At 59.2% G+C, this 14,314-nt stretch overlaps 6 protein-coding genes across 6 annotated transcripts; 2 read left to right on the forward strand and 4 right to left on the reverse strand.

Annotated features, from left to right (window-relative positions):
• Positions 1 to 7: 7 nt before the first annotated feature.
• B0H64DRAFT_378829 (uncharacterized protein) lies at positions 8 to 2,032 on the reverse strand (the record flags this gene model as incomplete). Its single annotated transcript, XM_062802607.1, has 2 exons — positions 8 to 1,749; positions 1,903 to 2,032. The coding sequence occupies 2 exons, from the start codon at positions 2,030 to 2,032 to the stop codon at positions 8 to 10; spliced, it is 1,872 nt and encodes a 623-aa protein (XP_062653813.1).
• A 1,139-nt stretch (positions 2,033 to 3,171) lies between these two features.
• B0H64DRAFT_378830 (uncharacterized protein) lies at positions 3,172 to 4,091 on the reverse strand (the record flags this gene model as incomplete). The annotated part of the gene is made up of 3 exons (XM_062802608.1): positions 3,172 to 3,272; positions 3,365 to 3,935; positions 4,089 to 4,091. 3 exons carry the CDS (start codon positions 4,089 to 4,091, stop codon positions 3,172 to 3,174), a joined length of 675 nt encoding a protein of 224 aa, XP_062653814.1.
• Positions 4,092 to 5,101: 1,010 nt separating this feature from the next.
• B0H64DRAFT_62359 (uncharacterized protein) lies at positions 5,102 to 5,660 on the reverse strand. Its single transcript, XM_062808528.1, has one exon. It carries the CDS (start codon positions 5,556 to 5,558, stop codon positions 5,262 to 5,264), a length of 297 nt encoding a protein of 98 aa, XP_062653815.1. The 5' UTR covers positions 5,559 to 5,660; the 3' UTR covers positions 5,102 to 5,261.
• Positions 5,291 to 7,664, reverse strand: B0H64DRAFT_62487 (uncharacterized protein). Its single transcript, XM_062808532.1, has 4 exons — positions 7,490 to 7,664; positions 6,817 to 7,415; positions 5,767 to 6,751; positions 5,291 to 5,671 (listed from the first exon to the last, which is right to left on the reverse strand). The coding sequence occupies exons 2-4, from the start codon at positions 7,229 to 7,231 to the stop codon at positions 5,641 to 5,643; spliced, it is 1,431 nt and encodes a 476-aa protein (XP_062653816.1). The 5' UTR covers positions 7,232 to 7,415; positions 7,490 to 7,664; the 3' UTR covers positions 5,291 to 5,640.
• Positions 7,665 to 8,292: 628 nt separating this feature from the next.
• On the forward strand, positions 8,293 to 10,225 carry B0H64DRAFT_62395 (citrate synthase-like protein). The gene is made up of 2 exons (XM_062808529.1): positions 8,293 to 8,710; positions 8,796 to 10,225. Exons 1-2 carry the CDS (start codon positions 8,660 to 8,662, stop codon positions 10,173 to 10,175), a joined length of 1,431 nt encoding a protein of 476 aa, XP_062653817.1. The 5' UTR covers positions 8,293 to 8,659; the 3' UTR covers positions 10,176 to 10,225.
• A 3,294-nt stretch (positions 10,226 to 13,519) lies between these two features.
• On the forward strand, positions 13,520 to 14,310 carry B0H64DRAFT_378833 (uncharacterized protein; the record flags this gene model as incomplete). The annotated part of the gene is made up of 3 exons (XM_062802609.1): positions 13,520 to 13,702; positions 13,768 to 13,866; positions 13,942 to 14,310. 3 exons carry the CDS (start codon positions 13,520 to 13,522, stop codon positions 14,308 to 14,310), a joined length of 651 nt encoding a protein of 216 aa, XP_062653818.1.
• Between the last annotated feature and the right edge of the window lie 4 nt (positions 14,311 to 14,314).

Consider the following 14,314-nt stretch of genomic DNA (forward strand, 5'->3'; position numbering starts at 1 on the left):
GACCGCCTCACAACTTGGAGTCGCGCTTCTTCTTCACATACAGCTGCACCTCAACGCCCTCGGTTTCCTTGCCCCCGTTCTTCAGCACCCTCCTCAAGATCTTGCCGCTCGGGCTCTTGGGGATTTGGTCAACAAACACAATACCCCCAATCAGCCACTTGTACTTCGCCGTACGCTTCTCGACCAGTGCCTTAAGCTGGATGGCCAGCTGGTCCAGGTCCGCCCTTGACATATCCTTCCTGCCCGCCCGGGGCACCACAAAGGCGCGCGGCCACTCGGTTGCCTCGCTCTTGTCGTAGATGCCGATGACGCCCGCGTCGGCGACCGCTTCACTGCTGCACAGCACAGCCTCCAGCTCGGCGGGCGCAACCTGGTACGCGCGCACCTTGATCAACTCCTTCAACCGATCGGTGATGCGCAACCTGCCATCGGCGTTCAGCGCACCCACATCGCCCGTCCGGAACCACCCGTCAGCCGTCAGCGCATCCTCAGTGACCGACATGTCTGGCGCATTCCCCGAGAACACTCCGACCGGCAAGTACGCCGACAACAACCCGGCGGCCCTGATCAGCACCTCCCCTTCCACATCCACCGCCGCGGCAGGGGTCTTCTCCCCAGCCCGTTTCGCATACCCCTCCCCGCTCGCGATCATGACCTCGACGCCCCAATGCGGCCGGCCCGTATCCCCCGCGTGCTCGCGCATCTCGCGCTCCCCACAGCCCCGCTGCAGCGCGGTGCTGCACGTCTCGCTCAGGCCGTAACCCAGCCGCACGCGGAACCCGCACCGTTTGTACACCTCCTCGACGACCTCGTGGCCGAGCGGCGCGCCGCCCGTGACGGCCGCCACGACGGTCTTGAACCCCCCGCTCTGCGCGTATGGCTCCACGACGGCGGCCTTGGCCAGCATCACGGCCACGGGCGGCGCCATGTGCATGTAGGTCACGCCGCGGTCCCGGATCGCCTTGACGACGACCTCGAGGTTGAAGCTCTGCATGGTGTACACGGTGCTCCCCGTGGCGACGGCCAGCAGCAGGACGTTGCACAGCCCGAAGACGTGGTAGAAGGGTACGTAGCCCAGCCAGACCTGGCGCTGGGGCTTGGCGCCGTAGTAGTCGGCATCGTGCCAGAGGGAGGCGATGGAGAAGTTGAGCGCGTGGTGCGAGAGGAGGACGCCCTTGGAGCGGCCTGATGTACCCGAGGACCAGAGGATGACGGCGGTACGGGCGGGGGCGTGGGAGGGCGGGAAAACGTTGGCGGTGTTTACTGGCGGCTTTGTCGGGGGTGTGTTTGGAGAGAGGAGTGCGCGCCAGTCGGAGGAGGGAGGTGGGGTGGGTTGCGCCGAGGGGTATACATTGGCTGCGGCGTCGACGGTGAAGATGGGGATGGTAGAGAAGAACGAGGCGTCGGTCTGCTTGGAGAGGGCGTCTTTCATCGCCGTGAGGCAGGCGGTGGCGGTGATGATGGCGCGAGGCCGGGCATTCTGGAGGATCCACGCGATCTCGTCGCTGGTCAGTGCCGGTGAGACGAGTGTAGCCGTCAAGCCTGATGCCAGAGTACCGAAGAAGATCGGGGCAAAGGGGAGGCAGTTGGGCAGCTGGATCAGCACGACGGGGGCGATCTCGGGGCCGGCGGGGCAGGACGCTGTCGGTGGTAGCTTAACGATGTCGTTCGGGTCGAGGCCCAGGCGCAGCAGCCCGGCAGCAACGGCGAGGGCATCTTTGGAGATTTGGCCAAAAGTGAGTGCGCGATCTGTTACGGCCGTCTTGTTAGTGGCAGTTCAAGTCTCAGTTTCAGTTCCATGCTGTCGAACCGTGACAAAAGACACAAAAGATCCAATCAACTCCAATTGATCGGCACATCCATACATAAACGTTACTTGTGTCCAGTGTAATTTGCACGTACCCGACTTGTTGTCCACAAAAATCGGCCTCTCTGCTTCGATGCGTGGCAGGGCGTGGTCGCGGGGCACAAAGTCGCTGGCTGTCCGGAAAGGTTGGCTGAAGGTGAATGCGAACGAGTTCTTGACGGGCATGTTGCCTGCCGGCGACCCAGCATAGGCCACTGCCGCTGTTGTGGGTGCCATTGCACCTGTAACCTGAGCTTTCTGCACTGCGCAACCAGCAAATCGACTCTCAACAATGATGCGCAAACAGCGGGTTGACGTATCTGTTCCTAACACCCTGACAATCAATCGCCAGGATGTCCCGTTCGATTTAACAAAGATTATCGGGTAGCGCTCACATTGCTTCAACCGGTCGGTTGCCATTGCCCGAGCCCCGGCTCACTCGTTCGGGAATTGCTCCTCTGCAACGCTCCCCTGGCTCCACCCCGCTTCGACGTCCGAACAGGGGACGGCAGTTCGATCTGCAGCGCTGATGGGGTATGATGGGGGCCGTGGATCCGCCCAGCTTGGGGCTTTGGTTATTCCTCCCACTGTTGGTCGAGCCTCGGATAGGATTCGAGACTGAGCCTATTCTCAGGCCAATTAAAATCAATGTCACTCGGAGTTGCCATTGAAGTCGGTTGAGGTTTGGCATTGTCTGTTAAAACATCCAACAATGAACTACACAGGAGCAGACGCAACACTACTTAGTTTCAAAAAGACTTTTGACGAGCAGGATCCTTCATGAGAATCAATTTCAGTCGCCAAACATTGCAAACAAGTCTGGTTGCACCATCATTAATTTGATGAAATTCGCCAACGCATGCCACAACACTTCCATCGCGGGAGGCTTGCACTCCAGGTTTCGGGTATCATTACGAGACGCGTGTTGTGTGACTTTGGACAACGACTCGTGTAACAAACGACTTGATATCTAGTCCCGGCCGAGTGGCCGAAACCAGGTTTCATACAAATTAGTTTGAGAAACAAATAGGCTCGAGAACAACCACCACCGTGTCGATAACCAACCTGTTGCTGGCTACGCACCGCAGGCCAAACCCAAAAGAAGACAAGCAATCGCAAACGCAAGACAGAAAACACACAAGCGAGCCGCCCCTTTGATTACCGTGCCACTCTAACCCGACTGAAATCAGAGAGCCTCCCGATGCCGTCGCGCAATGCCAGAACTCGAAATCAATCTGCCGCCCTCCATGACCCATCAAACCCCAGAGGATGAAACCCCGTGAGACGTACAACCACCTTACTTTTCGTGTCGCCGCTGTCGCGCATCACTCGCTCACGCCCGCCCGCCACTGCTCAACCCTGACGCTCGTCGTCGGCGGCAGCCCCAGCAGCGCAGCATCAGTATCGTTCAGCTTGATCAGATCCTCTATACACCCTCATCATTAGCACAAGACCTTCCACATATCATCTGACCAGAGAATCAAGACCGAGCGAGAAGAAACCCAAAACGAAACTCACCACTGCCCTCCCCCAACCTCGCCCCCAGCCTCTCGGCCAACACCATCTCCACGCCCAACACGCCCCTGACCTTCTCCCCAACGCCCACCACCTCCTTCCTCGACACCCAAAACCCCTCCTTCACATCCCCCGTAACACCCACATACACCCTCCCCACCAGCACCGCAAACTCCCTCCTCGCCGCCGCCAGCCGCGCCAGCACCGCCTCCAAACAAGCCGCCACCTCCGCCTGCACCGCCGCCTGCCTGGCCGCACCCCCGCCAACCCCAGGCGGCGGGCGCACGCGCAGGCTATCGGCCGCCATGACCATCAGACTCGACGACTGCGAGGTGGCCAGATGCGTCAACCCCAAAACAGCAGCTTTCACGTCGGGCGTCTGCAGCTCGGGCACGTCGCGCACGAGGTGCAGGGCGGCGACGAGGGCGTCGGCCTCGCCCACGATGGCGGTTAGTGGTGCGGCTGCGGGCGGCGACTCGTTCAGGTCGCGCGCCTGCTTGATCGCTGCTAGGCTGTGTAGCGCGTGCGCGAGGATGGTCGGGAGCGGGTCGGCTAGGGAGATGCCGCCGGCGGCCTGGTTTGGCGTGGGGGGTTAGTGTGTGGTGGTAGGGGTGGGGGTGGTGGTGGTGGTCTTGTTTGATTCTTGGAGGGGAGGGGGGGATGTTTGAAAAAGGGGGGGTTGCAGGAGGTGTGGGAGGGGCGGCGGGGAGGGGGGGGGGGGACTGACCATGGTTCTGGTTGGTGTCGAGAAGGAATGCTTGATGCGTCTTGATGGTGGGAGCAGGTTTGGCGGTGAGGGAACGAACGGGAAGCTTGGCGGTGGGATGAGCTTCTCAACCCGACATTGTTGATGGGACATTCGGCTTGATATGAAAATCATGTCTACGGCTGGGAAGCCACCAACGAAGTGTATGAACGTGATACCGCAGGGATGGCCCGTCTCTGCGCGGTGGGCTGTCTCGGCGACGCCGTCCCCGAAATGGGTGCGTCCCAAGACTGGCTGCTACACACCTGTCTCGACATGTACGACCGGCTTCCCGAGTTCGGTTCATAACTCCTGTATGTTTTCCCCGGGTTTAGTACCCATCCAGTCCGACGAGATTTGTGCATGCTGATCTTCTCGACCTGCTTCAGCCGTCTTGGTCACTCGGTAGATGCTCGACCAAGCTCGACCAAGCTCGGCTAGCCGATTTCAAGAAAGGGCGTGGCATGCAACCCGGGCAAGACGTTCCTATCTCCGCTGCGGTGACCATCTGAGGTGAGATCTGTGCCTCGACATGCTTGCCTGCTGCTGCTGCTGCTGCCCTCCTCGACCTGCAGTCAACTCCCGAAACAAACAGCTTGTTCGCGCAGGCGGGCGCCGCCACAGACCATGGGATTGCCAGTCTGGTCTCGGACGCCTGCCATTCTCCCCCCCGGCTGCATAGGGAACCTGCGGTGAATCTGACGTGGCGGGCTGTCGCCCTCTGGAAGTCACCTACCAGCGGCGGCCCCGGCAGCCGCGGTAGCCTCCCGAAATCCAGATGGGGAAAGGTCACAGCTGCCTCTGCATCTCGCCATTGCGCAGTATTTAGCCCCATCAAACTAGTGCCAGACTGACTCCCCGGTGACCCCTGTCACCTGCTCTTAGCGACGCCTCTTAATGTATCGCTCCGCGAACCCACACCGGCGGGAAACCAACCCCCGTCCACTGCTTGGAGCACGTTAGTCGACGACAGATCGCTGAGCGCCCCATTGCGGCTCAAGCGCAGATGGCGCACAGCCAGCTGTCAGACGATCGCTATTGAAATATGCATGGCGCCGGGGCCTGGGACAACAAAGACTACGACCGGAAGTCACATCCGCCTGCACTGCGATAGACGAGACGGGGACGACCGAGTGAAACAACTGGTCGTCAGCTTCATAACATGCTGCTTACCCCTCGACATCGGCGACGTCCCCGATCGATGAGACGCCGGGTTCCCCTTTTCGTCAACTCTCCTCGGCGGCAAGATCCAGCGAGTATTCCCCGGCCACGTGTATCACACTCGAGATTGTAGCAAGGTGAGTTAGAGTTGACAGCATCTGCTTGCTGATGCGAGACCGGGGGCGCTTGCTCCTCTACTGCGGAGTGCCAGGAGCGACGAGGGAGGCCGGGAATTTTACCCCATATTGAGACGAAAAGGGAAAGAACTTGTCGTAGAAGAGTCCTCGTCATTGTCTCGTAAGGGGTATCACAAAAGCCGACGTGAATCGAAATGCTAACCGCCTCAAACACACCCAATCATCAACGCCTAAGCTCAAACAGTTTCAATGTACCTCTTCATTTCCCTATACGAAGTTAGCATATCAGGAACGCATTAGGTGATTCGCTGAAACGGGCGGTGGGAAAGGGAACACAGTAGGCCGGCATGACCGGGACTCACCAATCCGTCACAGCCTCATCCCATAGCCGTATCTCGTGGGCCCTCGTCCCGCCAAAGTGTTCCACAAACTCGTCGCCAAACACCTCCCTCGCAATGCTACCCTCGCGCGTGAACCTGTCATTTGCCTCGCGCAGCGTCTTGGCCAGGCGGGCACCCGTATCAGAACTGCCTCCCACATCCTCCCCTTTCCCAAGCGGAGGGCAGGGGAAGGCCAGCTTTTTCTCGACGCCACGCCAGCCCAGCGCCAGAATGGCCGCCATTACGTAGTATGGGTTCGCATCCGCGCCCGGGACGCGGACCTCGAACCGGGTGGCCCCCGGCTTCGCGGTGGGAGGCGCAATCAGACGTATCGAGGCGGCGCGGTGCTCCAGGCCCCACGAGACGGTAACTGGTGCCCAGAAATTCTCAACCAAGCGCTTGTAGCTGTTGATGGTGGGCGCCACCATCGGCATAACGTCGGGCAATCCGTCGAGGATGCCGGCCAGAAAATGGCGGCCCAAATCGGATAGGTCGGCCACGTCGGGGTATGGCGGGTTCGGGTCAGTTTCGCCGCGGTAGAAGAGGTTGTTTCCGTCCCCGTCGACCAGCGAGACGTGCATGTGCCCGCTGTTCCCCGGGAGCCCTTGTTTAGGCTTCGCCATGAAGCATGGTGTGATGCCGTGCTTGATTGCCACAGACTTGACGACGTACTTGAACAGGGTGGCGCGGTCTGCCATCTGCCTCAGCTCGCCAAATTCGAGAGCAGCCTCGTAGACGCCAGGCCCGCTCTCGGTGTGCCACCCCTCGATATCGCATTTGAACGTCTGGCAGGTGTTGAAAATATCGTAGTAATAGTCTTGGTTCTGAACCGGCCGGGTCAGGCTGTAGCCGAACATGCCCTCGGTCAGGGACGGGAGGGAGTGGGGAGGGTTCCGTTCGAGGTACGCGGCGGTCGACTGGGCGCCGTTGGACGGTGGTGTCTTAAACTGGTAGAACTCGTACTCGGCTGTTGCGTGGATTCGTCAGCTACTTGGCCTCGTTGCTGGGTGGTAGAGTGATCCCATCACTCACCTCCCGCCATGGCCCCGTAGCCCTTTGTTGCAAATTTGTCCAGCTGCGTCTTCAGCAAACCACGTGGGCATGCTGGAACCGGCTCCCTGGTATCGGGGTCAAAGAAGCTGACTAGGAAGAACGGGACGTTGTCCTCCCAGGGGATGCGCCGGAAGCTGCTGAGGTCTGGTATAGCGATGATGTCCCTGTATCCGTTCTCCTTGTTGCTGACCTTCAGCTCCTGCATGTATGTTCTGTCGTGCATGTCCCAGCCAAAGATGACGGAGCAAAAGCCGAAACCGCTCTCAGCTATAGACATGAACTTCTTCTTGGAGACAAGCTTGCCACGAAGCATGCCGTCGACGTCGATACCGGCGAGCTTGACCGAGGTGTCATCGACCAGCAACGCCGGCAGGTCTTTAGCCGTGATCTCCATTGTTGAAAGGGAGCTGTTATATCGCGACCTAAATGCGACGGAAAATCAAAGACGGACAGAAGGCTCGTGGCTAATATGCAGGCGGATAGTCGCGCAGTGAGGGGATCGGGCGAGTGTGATTGTCGAGGGAGACCGAAAGTAGGACCGCGCGGGCTTCGGGACGAGCAGCTTGCGAAGAAAGCGGCTAAGTTTTGTCAAGTTAGAATCGAAGCGTAGAGCAAGCACGGCAATGTGACATCCGGGATATTAATCGAATACCATTTGATGTCGTCAGAGGCAGAAACGTAAAGAGAGGCAGGGCAGGTTTGAAGCAAGATCCCGCGATGGACGCCCCTGGAGGGGCTCAGAGGGGCACAGCAGCTGCTCGAGACTGACCAATCAAGAACACGTGCGTCATCGGCAGCCCCCGACAGATCTCAAGGCAACAACCCGGTAACCAGTTATGCGCCTTCCTCCCCAACGAAGTCTGACTGGAATTGGACAGAGAGGAATGGCCTATTAGCTCAGCCCGAGCCCCTCCATGTGACGGGCAGCGACCCGACTCGGAAGGGAGGGAATCGGATTTCCGGGTTGTTGATGAACGGACCCGGTAGTTATATGCAGTTCGCACCTCTAGCGGGAGGTCACTGCCCACCTTTTTCAGTGCCACCCCTGCCCCGAGCAACCAGAGCTCTTCCGTGCTTCGTACTCATCCGATTATGCTGGGCTAGGCTAGGTGAGCTCTGCATCTGATCAACTTCGTCCGATAACGGTAGATCCAGCTTGCCTCATCCATGAGTGAAAGGTCCGGTCGCTAAGGCAGTACAAAGTGCAGCGTAACCCCTCTTCTTTCTCGCAACGGTAGTATCTCCAGAAACTTCAGAAGAGGCTTAGGCCACCTCGCGAGCGATGGGAGAAGGGAGCAGGGGGGAAGGCACGAAAGGTTGCTGGGCAGTTCTGAGGTGACCGAGGAAGAGTGCCACAAACCCATTGGTCAATGGCTGTGCCCCCAGAACCGTTTGCCCGGGGCGGCAACCCCATGCGGGGTGTTGACGGCTTTCCTCGGCTGAGCTGGGGAACGTGACGAACACATGCAAGAGCGCCCAACTTGCTGAGACAATAAATCCCAACAAGATTGTGCTAATTTACCTCCGTTGCTCCCGAAACCCGACATTGGAGTTTGTTATTGAACAGAGGATACGCTCTGATATTTTGACTGTGTCATCATCGCCGACAACAGTGTCGACGACAACATCGAAGACAACGACAGGGATCCTCGGTTCCCCCCCGCACGAGCGGTCATACCTGCCAGTCCCAAAGTTATCCGTCGGCTGAGACACAAAACCGAGAAAATAACCTTCAACCTTCTAAGCCAGCTTTCTTTCGCAATTCAGAAGCAATCGTGAAGTGTGATTCAGGAAGGAGTGAAAAGCAGACAAATCACACACAATGGCACTAAGATTGAGGACGGGGCGGCTCGCCCTGAGCGGGGCCATTCGTGTAAGTCGGACAAAGGACGACTCCCTCTAGTATCTACTCGTTCGGGTCATCGCTTGGGATGGAAATATTGACTGCTTTTCTGCAGCCCATGATTGCCACATCCCCGTCATGCCTTTCGACGCGCCGGGCATACGCCACCGCCGAGCCAGACCTCAAGACGACCCTCAAGGAGGTCATCCCCGCCAAACGCGAGCTGCTCAAGAAGGTCAAGGCCCATGGCGCCAAGGTTATCGGCGAGGTCAAGGTCGAGAACACCCTCGGCGGCATGCGCGGGCTCAAGGCCATGGTCTGGGAGGGCTCTGTGCTCGACGCCAACGAGGGCATCCGCTTCCACGGCCGTACCATCAAGGACTGCCAGAAGGAGCTGCCCAAGGGCAAGACTGGCACCGAGATGCTGCCCGAGGCCATGTTCTGGCTTCTGCTGACGGGCAAAGTACCCTCGGTCAACCAAACCCGCCAGTTCTCGCGCGAGCTCGCCGAGCAGGGCCAGCTTCCCGCCTTCGTAAGCAAGATGCTAGACGACTTCCCGCGCGACCTCCACCCGATGACCCAGTTCGCCATGGCTGTGTCGGCCCTCAACTACACGTCCAAGTTCGCCAAGGCCTACGAACAGGGCCTCAACAAGGCCGACTACTGGGAGCCCACCTTTGACGACTGCATCTCGCTGCTCGCAAAGCTGCCCACCATCGCCGCCAAGATCTACCAGAACGCCTACCGCGGCGGTGGCGCCCTGCCTGCCGAAATCGACCTCGAGCAGGACTGGTCCTACAACTTCGCTGCCATGCTCGGCAAGGGTGGCCGCGAGAACGAGAACTTCCAGGATCTCCTGAGGCTGTACCTCGCCCTGCACGGCGACCACGAGGGCGGCAACGTCTCGGCGCACGCCACCCACCTCGTGGGCAGTGCCCTGAGCGACCCTTTCCTCAGTTACAGCGCCGGTCTGCAGGGCCTGGCCGGACCGCTGCACGGCCTCGCCGCCCAAGAAGTCCTCCGCTGGATCATCCAGATGAAGGACGCCATCCCGGCCTCGTACACGGAGAAGGACGTGCACGACTACCTCTGGACGACACTCAACTCGGGCCGCGTGGTGCCGGGGTACGGGCACGCGGTGCTGCGCAAGCCGGACCCGCGCTTCGAGGCACTGATGGACTACGCGGCGGCGCGCCCCGAGATCGCCAACGACCCCGTCTTCCAGCTCGTCCGCACCAACAGCCAGATCGCCCCCGAGGTGCTCAAGAAGCACGGCAAGACCAAGAACCCCTACCCCAACGTCGACTCCAGTTCCGGCGTGCTCTTCCACCACTACGGCTTCCACGAGACCCTGTATTACACCGCCACCTTTGGCGTCTCGCGCGGCCTCGGCCCGCTCGCTCAGCTCGTGTGGGATCGCGCCCTCGGGCTGCCGATCGAGAGGCCCAAGAGCATCAACTTGGAGGGGCTCCTGAAAGAGGTGGAGAAGCAGTGAGGGGGCGTTCAGTTATGGTGCGCATAATGACGGGATGGGTACAAACGAGCGTGTAAAGTGGGATGATTTCAATCTGCAATACAAGTAAATGTTTTGCTGTTTATGTCTTTGCCGTCATGGCAATGCCTCTTTCATGGGTTGTGTGTCGTTTGTCGTGTGTTGCGCCGTGTTGCGTGGAGAAAGGGAAGGAAACCCCCATGAACGCGGGCACAGCAGCCATCAAGAGACGTCGGCCTCGATCTATCCAACTACTCTCCCGTGTGTACAGTGTACATACAGCCGCCGACCGACAGGCTGCCCGTGCCTGACGGCGAACCCGGAAAGCGGAAACAAAAAATATTGTTTTCCCCCATCCCCTACCCTCGGTTCTCCGCATTCTCCGCATTCCCGAACACCACCCTCGCCGGGGGGGGAAGGCCACCCAGTTCCTGCGCCGCGCGGTACCAATCTTTTGGGTGCGCGCTAACATCAGTTGGGGTTGACGGGAGAACGGGCAGATCATGGCGCAGCACGTCTGGGGTGTACCGTACATGCCTCTATCACGGCACGGCGGGTAGCCCGACTCTGGTACGGGTGGAGGAGGATCTCTATTTTCCCGGTCTTCCGCCCACCCTGGCATGTTCCCGTCCTGTCATTCTCCCCACGGCGGCGGGTGAGAGTGTGAGAGCTTGGGTCAGTTCCGTGTTGCCGTTCCTGGATTCAGGAACGGAATTTGTTCAAGTGGTGAACGACAGACAGTTCCCCCTAGGGCTAATATGGGTTGTGAGGGTACAGCGAGAGGATGGATTGGTGTTGCCGCTTCTTGTTTTTCGCTTACTTGGCTGGCGAAAATGAAGCATGTTGACAAATGCCAATGCCGATGTTTCTGTGCAGCAAGGGCTGACTGTGAGGCTCTCTCGTTTGGGCACACCCGGGGTCCCTAACTTGCCTCCCTTGGCTTGGTTTCCGAACATGGACTTGCATACCGTTACACTAGAACAGACAGCAAGAAGCAGTAAGTGGTCGCACATCATGCGATGCTGCGGGAAATCCCAGGGTTCTGCCCCTCAGCGAACCCGGTTCATTGCCCTGTCAACTCACGCCTTCATATCCGGCGTTGCTATTCTTGTCTTGTGACGTTGACTCAGAAGTACCAGCGACGCGGCGGAGACGAGCACGACATATTAACTCCGTGCTGAAAGCGCACCAGTGACATATCGCAGGCCGCCATCACACGGGGGTCCTTGAGCACGTTGGACCGAGACGTCACAACGGGCTTGTTTACAATGCGTGCGGATAGCCCCGGGCATGTAGCAGCAGGAGCGGCACCGTGCAGGTGGCTGATACCACTACGACTGCAGCTGCAACTGCAATAAGGCTTCCCATGGGAAATGAAGGAAATATTGGGGGCTGAACCCGATTTCCTGGCTGGCACGACTGCGGGGTACCTTATTCTCCTTGTCCAGGAACAGCTCGGGATGGCGTCCGCTGCCCAAGCGATGTCGTGTTGCTCGTGGAGTGACAAAGGACCTCGACGGCTGGGGTCGGGATCGACATCACCTCGTCAGCCTCCCATCGTGACCGAACGGGACGTATTCGTCCGAGTTCTGTTACATGCGACGAGGGACTACTCCGGGTTGAGCCATGTTGCATCGAACCCGCTTCTGTTTCCTACGGTCCAGGGGTCTTGTACAGATCCGTCCCAAGGTTTGGACTCGGTCTTCCACCACCGGGAGGGAAGTGTTACACTAGGATGCCAAAGGCTCATGGAAAGAAACTTTGGCGCCATAGGGCGGAAAGACGGGATACTGCTTACTGGGTAGTGGTACGAAGTATTTCGCCCCCTAAAGCATGCGGCTTGGTGTCCGTGGCCGCTGGCACTTCCTGGGCCTTTGGTTCCCACTCCGTAGGCTGGAATAATGATTGATAGCCAAGGGCGAACAAACACCGATGTAAAGTCCCGGCACGGCACGGGTGAGCGGCATGGACCTTGTGGACGACGTCCGAGACAGTGCTGCGAGTATTGGTGGCATAACCCCCAATGCACCCCATGCCTGGTCATAACGACACCAACCCGGTGGCTGTGACTATCCGAGGCGAACGTAGACTGGGCAAGACCTTGAGGCCCCGTGAAGCTGGGTCAGCTGACTCGCATTCCCAGCTATCCCCGACTGCAGCAAGATGCAACCATGCCACGATCCAGGTCCGCCATGTTGCGATCCAGGGAACACCCGGTGGGTCCTCAATTAAGCTTAATCAACGACCCCTGAAGCTGCCACAAAAATAGCATCCTTGACGGAGCCGTGCACCCAGTGTAGAATAGTGGCATTGAGCCTGGACCGGTTCATGGCGGGCTGTCAGGTCCGGGTAGGAGGGACGGGATCAGCACAAGAATTTCCCCGTCGATGTGTTTGACGTCGCCTCTGCCGCTGTGCCGGGTCTGAGCGGCTCAGGGGGGGCGAGGAGATCGCCACTTCACTCGCCTCTCTCCGACCGACGACGACGTCTCGACACTCGGCTCCCCGGCGACTGGATCTGGAACGAGGTGCGATGCAACATGCAGCTCACTGCCCCGGCAAACCCGATAGTGCGAGATACAGGCCTCGATTCGATTGACGGGGATGTCGACATGGCAAAGGCTGGAGACGGGTTTCTATAAAAAGCATCAGCCTCTCGAAGTAAATGGATTTTGTCAGCGAGCGAAGCCCGAAAACGAATCGACTTGGGTCTCGGCGCAGTTTTGGTCGGATCGATGGTACCTTGTCGGGCGAGCCCATAAGAGCTGTACGTCCCGTCTTAATATGTGTTTCATTTATCCTCACTTCATCCGTAAATTTGGCCTGCCGCGAACCACTGAACCAGGAAAAGCTGAAGAACGTGCGAGAACGACGTCGGCCTCGAGCTAGCCAACGGACACGACGTGACTGTTTACGCCCCAGATGCAGACAGACCCTGGCGACTCTCAGGGCGCGGAGGCAGAGACGGGGGCAAGGCGCTGGGTCCCGAAGGGCGGATGCATCAATCTGGAGATGCAAATTAACGACACCAGACTAGAGGGCGCCAAGGAATCTCGCTGGTCGCAAACATTGCCTCCGCAACCGGAAAATCTCCCGTCTGGGTGTCAGTATGGGAGGAGGCGGGGTGGATGAGGCGGGTGATGAGGGGATCGTGAAGAGTCCGAACGCCCAAGACCGGGACGTGAGAAAGGGATATAAAGACGGTTCATCGCCATCGACAACACCCTCTTCTCTCCTTCCTCACCACCAGCACAACAGCCTTCCAGCCTTCCAGTCTCCCAGAGCCAATCCAGCCTCTCTCAACTTCTTCAGGTCTCAAATCGTCTTCTTCGATCCCCATCAGCCAAAATGCGTTCCGTCGCTTTCCTCCTTCCCGCGCTCGTCGCCGCTAGCCCCGTCGCTCAGGTCGTTGGCAACGATGGCTGGGCCGATGCCCCGGACCCGCAAGACATCCAGATCGTCGCGGCCACCTTCTCCGGCAACGGCTGCCCCCAGGGCTCCGTCTCCACCAACATCTCGCCCGACAAGACTGTGAGTCTCTTCGTCCCCAGCAACGAGCTTGCACCTACCCGATAGATACTGACCCGTCTGGACAGGTCATCACCTTCGGCTTCGACAAGTTCCAGACCTACATCGGACCCGGCATCAGCCCCATTGAGAGGAGCAAGAACTGCCAGCTCCACTTGAGCCTGAAGGTACGGCAACAGCCATCCCGCCCCGAACCGGAGCTCACCACAACGTTGAATAATAACACTTCCCCCCCAAAACAGTACCCCGGCGGCTTCCAGTTCTCCGTCCTCGAGAGCACGTACCACGGCTACGCCCAGCTCGAGAAGGGCGTCACCGGCAACTTCTACAGCACGTACTACTTCAGCCAGGACGCGCAGGCGACGACCACAACCCAGACCTCCATCTCCGGCGGCGGCATCTGGGAGCAGGGCCAGGTGTACACCAAGGCCGACCAGATCCCGACGGCCAGCTACATCTTCTCGCCCTGCGGCGCCAACGGCATCCTCAACATCAACAACCGCATCGCCCTCACCAGCAGCAACTCGTCCGCCAGCGGCCTCATCACCGACGACGATGCCACCGTCGCTTTCACCCAGCAGGTCAACATCGCCTGGCGCTCGTGCCGCTAAGCGG

This window comes from Chaetomium fimeti, assembly GCF_033439085.1.
Source record: "Chaetomium fimeti strain CBS 168.71 chromosome Unknown B0H64scaffold_14, whole genome shotgun sequence".
In the NCBI taxonomy this organism is placed as follows: domain Eukaryota; kingdom Fungi; phylum Ascomycota; class Sordariomycetes; order Sordariales; family Chaetomiaceae; genus Chaetomium; species Chaetomium fimeti.

What these genes read in the sequence shown, in the direction of transcription:
- B0H64DRAFT_62359 (XM_062808528.1), bottom strand. Translation starts at nt 5,558, where the DNA reads ATGACGAGGACTCTTCTACGACAAGTTCTTTCCCTTTTCGTCTCAATA.
- B0H64DRAFT_62395 (XM_062808529.1), top strand. Translation starts at nt 8,660, where the DNA reads ATGGCACTAAGATTGAGGACGGGGCGGCTCGCCCTGAGCGGGGCCATT. An exon ending in CCCTGAGCGGGGCCATTCGT is followed by an intron (nt 8,711 to 8,795) that starts GTAAGTCGGACA and finishes GCTTTTCTGCAG; the next exon opens with CCCATGATTGCCACATCCCC.
- B0H64DRAFT_62487 (XM_062808532.1), bottom strand. Translation starts at nt 7,231, where the DNA reads ATGGAGATCACGGCTAAAGACCTGCCGGCGTTGCTGGTCGATGACACC. An exon ending in CTACGGGGCCATGGCGGGAG is followed by an intron (nt 6,752 to 6,816) that starts GTGAGTGATGGG and finishes TCCACGCAACAG; the next exon opens with CCGAGTACGAGTTCTACCAG. An exon ending in GATGAGGCTGTGACGGATTG is followed by an intron (nt 5,672 to 5,766) that starts GTGAGTCCCGGT and finishes AACTTCGTATAG; the next exon opens with GGAAATGAAGAGGTACATTG.